Genomic DNA, 4,129 nt, shown 5'->3' on the forward strand with positions numbered 1-4,129 from the left:
CTCTACTGCTGCTAGCGCTTGCGCATGGGGCCAAGCAACATGGGCCTCAGCCCAGGCGGTCTTTGAGGGTGCGCCCCTAAACCCCCACGCCGTATAAAAGGTAGGTGGGCGACGGTTACGGATAGGGTTTCCCCTACCCCAGTTGCTGCACCTAAGCCTTGATGGCGTCACTGCAACTCCGAGGCGGGCGCCACCATGTCGCGCTGTTGGGTCACCACGCTGCCGCGCTGTCGGGCTGCCGTGTGGCTGTGCAGCCGTGCTGAGGCGGGCAACCACTAGGCCATGCTACGTGGCCGCGCCGTTGCGGGCATGGTTGGAGCGCTGCAGCGTGGCCGGTGCTTTGCGGTGCTAAGGTGGGTTGATCCGTGGTGGCCTGAGTTCCGCTACCGATTCGGGCGGTTGCTGCGGTTGGCCGCATCGGTTGCCATGTGCTGGAGCCGAGGAGCCGGAGGTTGAGGCATGGAGGCAGATGCTGTCGTGGAAGTGGAGGGTGCTCCTGTCATCGTCTCGGTGAAGAAGGGTGGCGCACCACAGCGGGCCACCATCGTACCGAGGATGAAGGTCGGGTGCATCGGTGTGGCCTTCACACGACTGGACTCGCCTCCAGCCACGGTGAAGGGGGTCATCGCACCGCCGGTGTGGAGACGTGGGCCAGCACCGAAGCCATAGCCCACGTCGGTAGTCACTTCGTCGTTGTCCAGGGCTGTCACTGGGATGTACTCTGGTGAGCCCTCCAGGAAGCCAAAGGTGCTTGAAGGAGCACCCATTAGCGATGCCGGGGCCGTCAGAGTCGCAGTTGTGAAGGGGTCGCTATTGTTGCGGCCATGCCCTGACGCATGGCGGTACCCGTGGTAGAGCCGACGTCCTCGGCTACGGTAGAATCTAGGGGCTCGGCAGTGGCGACCCAAGTGAAGTCGGTGGTTGAGTGGACGCCGATGGGGACGATTCGACAAAGGCAAGACGAAGAGCAGAGACGTCTCCAACGACATGGGCAAAGAGGGTAAGTCCCAATCCTCTATGGTTCTGACCTTTGATGGAGGAAGGCCTTCGCACCTCTATGCTTGAACTCAGTAGAGCGTGATGGCCGTCGGCAAATCCTTGCATTGGAGATGGACGTCGTTAACGCTTGGTTGGATATTTTCTCTATGCAGAGGCCTTCGTGCCTCTGCTGTTCTTTGATCGCTCAACCAAGAGTGTGCTGATAACGTGTTGAGAGTATAATTGTAGAGTAAAGTAGATAATGAACAAATGGATTCGATCATTAGATTTCTCATTGATAGATGTGTGTTTATATATATAGTAAAAGGATGCCCGTTCAAAAGATATCCCTTCTGAATAGATGCCTATTGCTCAACGGGCAACAACAACTGCCAGGCATTGGTCACTTTGATTCGTAACACTCTTCATGTTGGAACCCTCCGACTGCACGGAGAGCAGAGGCCGCGCGTCGGACGGCCTTGACGGCACTCGGGGGTAGGAGGAGCTGTGCTTCTGGTTCGTTGCCTGCATGCGACCGATGCCTCTGACCCTGACCGGAGTGCATGTCATTGATCTGTGAATGGAATGCATTGCAAATGCAACGACCGGTGATCATCAGTAAACCAGTGAACTACTGAGCATCCAAATTCGGGAACAATACTCACCATGCTGCCGTACATGCTCAACTGCAGGGCTCTGGCAGAGAAGCTGCCCGGCTGGTTTCTGGTCTCGGCGAAGCTGACATTGTGAGGCCCTCGGGACTTCCGGAAGCTTTCCGGCCACCTGAGCAGACCGCTATGCTCTTTGCTCAGGGTCCGTGGTGGTTCATGAGTTTGAGACAGCAGCGACGCGGTTCTCTGAAGACCGGCCTCTGCCTCTGGGACCCTACTGATTTCGAAGAAGATAATCCTCGTTCTAGCCTCCACTTGATAGCTGGGTGCAGTGTAATAGTAGTCTATATGGTTCATAGCTGCAAAGCAAAAAAATAACACTTAGAAAAGAGTCTTGATGTAACAACAAATGGATGCAAGTACTTGATGGAAACCTGAAGACTCGAGACCAAATTTGGTCAAGTCAGTATTTGATAGAAGCAGCACCCCTGGAGGTGTGATCAGATTTTGGTTCTTGGTCTTCAAAAATCCTTCCAGCAAAATGCCAATGTAATTCTGCTCGAGTTCAATGTCTTCCCCCTTAATGTATATGTTCATAGTAGATCTTTCAGCGATCGGAACCCTGATCTCATGCATTGCCATTTTCTCAAATATCTGAGGGAGCAAAAGCCTGGCAATGACTAGAGCGCTTTCCTGTAATTTCCATGTAAGAATTTCGATTGAATATCTTGTAGGTGTTGCATGTAGTACTGTTCTTTGCCTCAGTTGATATTGAGAACTGCCATAAACACTTGCTCTACTCGTGTTCATAGAAATAAAAGAACAAAAACTACTACTACGACACTACATAGTGGCAGGAAATGTACGGGAGTTGTTTGAGTTAATAAGCACACAAGTAGGCAGTATAGTGAAGGGTGTTGGCCTATGATCCTTTCCGGGTACTCATGAGCGCACGGAAGAACACAAACGATCACTGTCAATCACTCGTGAGTACTCATGACTACTCAGCAATCACTTAAGAAGTGCTAGCGACCATTCACACGAGCTGGTTGTGGAAACACAGAAGCACACTGATCCGAGAGAGATATTTATGCCGCTTAACCATCGTGACTTTTCGGATTTTCTTCTTCTCTTATTTATAGAATCGAACTCCTGTACCTAGACTCTTACGTGACTCATGCTCCGCAACTTGCGCTGCGTCGCACGTCACATCCAACATGGGGCACGAAAGTCGTACTAACACGATACACATCTTGTCCTATACCTATTGCGCACGTCCCATACATGCATGGAAACATGCGCTTTGACTCAAACACAAAACAAAAAGATAAGAAATTGGCAGCAACAAGTTATTTTTCAACAAACTCCCCCTAATCTTGTTGTGTCTTCTTGATTTCAACCACGCCAATCCTTTGCACGAAGCTCCTGGAACCGAATGCGGCCGAGTGGTTTGGTGAGGATGTCTATAAGCTGCTATTTGGTTTTGCCAAATTTGAAGTCGATCTGTCGTCCATCGACACAATCACGTAAGTGATAACGAGTGTCAATATGCTTGCTCCTACCATGGAGGACTGAATTCTTGCTAAGTGATGGCAGACTTGTTGTCCACCATCAATGTTGGTGCTCGAAACTCTTCGCTGGTGAGCTTGCGCAGCAACCGAGCAAGCCAAACTCTCTGGCAAGCTGCCGTAGCCATAGTTATGTACTTTGCTTCACACGTGGAGAGTGCGACCACTCTCTGCTTCTGTGATTTCTAGGAGATGCGACTGTGGCCGAGGAGGAAGAGAATGCTAGTCATGCTCTTCTGGCCATCAAGGTCACCGGCCATGTAACTGTCATTGTACCCTATCAGTGCCAGTGTGGCTCGTCCTTCCTTCTTGTAAACAACGCCGTAACAGTGAGTACCAGCCATGTAGCGGAGGAGATACTTGACCGCCGCGTAGTGATCTTTCAGAGGATCCTCCATGTACCAGCTAACATACCCCACGACGAACGCAATGTCCAACCGTATGTGTACCAAATAGCTCAAACCACCGACGATGCTCCAGTAGTGCGTCATGTCAACACTTGGTGCCGTGCTCGCCTTGGGGAGCTTCAATCGCTCCTCCATCAATGCAAGACAAGGGTTGCACACCTCCATGCTTCTACTCTCTAGGAGCTTGCTTGCATAAGCGCTCTGGCAGAGCATGATGCCACCCTCACCCTGACTCACCTCAATCCCGAGGTAGTAAGTGAGCATCCCAAGATCACTCATGTGGAACATTGGTGTCATCTCGCGCTTAAACTTGTCAATGTCACCATGGCTTGACCCGGTGATAACCAAATCATCAACATACATGCCGATGAAGCTCAGTGAGACAAGGTTTGCATCCAGCTTGGTGCTCTAGGCACAAGGTGCCTAACGTAACCCATATAGTGCCTTTCGTTGCTACATCACCTTGTGCTCTTGATGCTCGATGATGAAAATCGGTGACTGCTGCATGTAGACCTCCTTGGCAAGCTCCCTGTTCAGAAATGTAGACTTCACATCCTTGTGGTGG

General features: G+C 51.2%; 1 protein-coding gene across 1 annotated transcript; it reads right to left on the reverse strand.

Moving 5' to 3' along the window:
• Positions 1 to 1,381: 1,381 nt before the first annotated feature.
• LOC133904657 (sodium/hydrogen exchanger 7-like) lies at positions 1,382 to 2,399 on the reverse strand. Its single transcript, XM_062346116.1, has 3 exons — positions 2,024 to 2,399; positions 1,644 to 1,933; positions 1,382 to 1,552 (listed from the first exon to the last, which is right to left on the reverse strand). The coding sequence occupies exons 1-3, from the start codon at positions 2,397 to 2,399 to the stop codon at positions 1,382 to 1,384; spliced, it is 837 nt and encodes a 278-aa protein (XP_062202100.1).
• Between the last annotated feature and the right edge of the window lie 1,730 nt (positions 2,400 to 4,129).

Source organism: Phragmites australis, chromosome 22 (assembly GCF_958298935.1).
Source record: "Phragmites australis chromosome 22, lpPhrAust1.1, whole genome shotgun sequence".
NCBI classification, from domain to species: Eukaryota; Viridiplantae; Streptophyta; class Magnoliopsida; order Poales; family Poaceae; genus Phragmites; species Phragmites australis.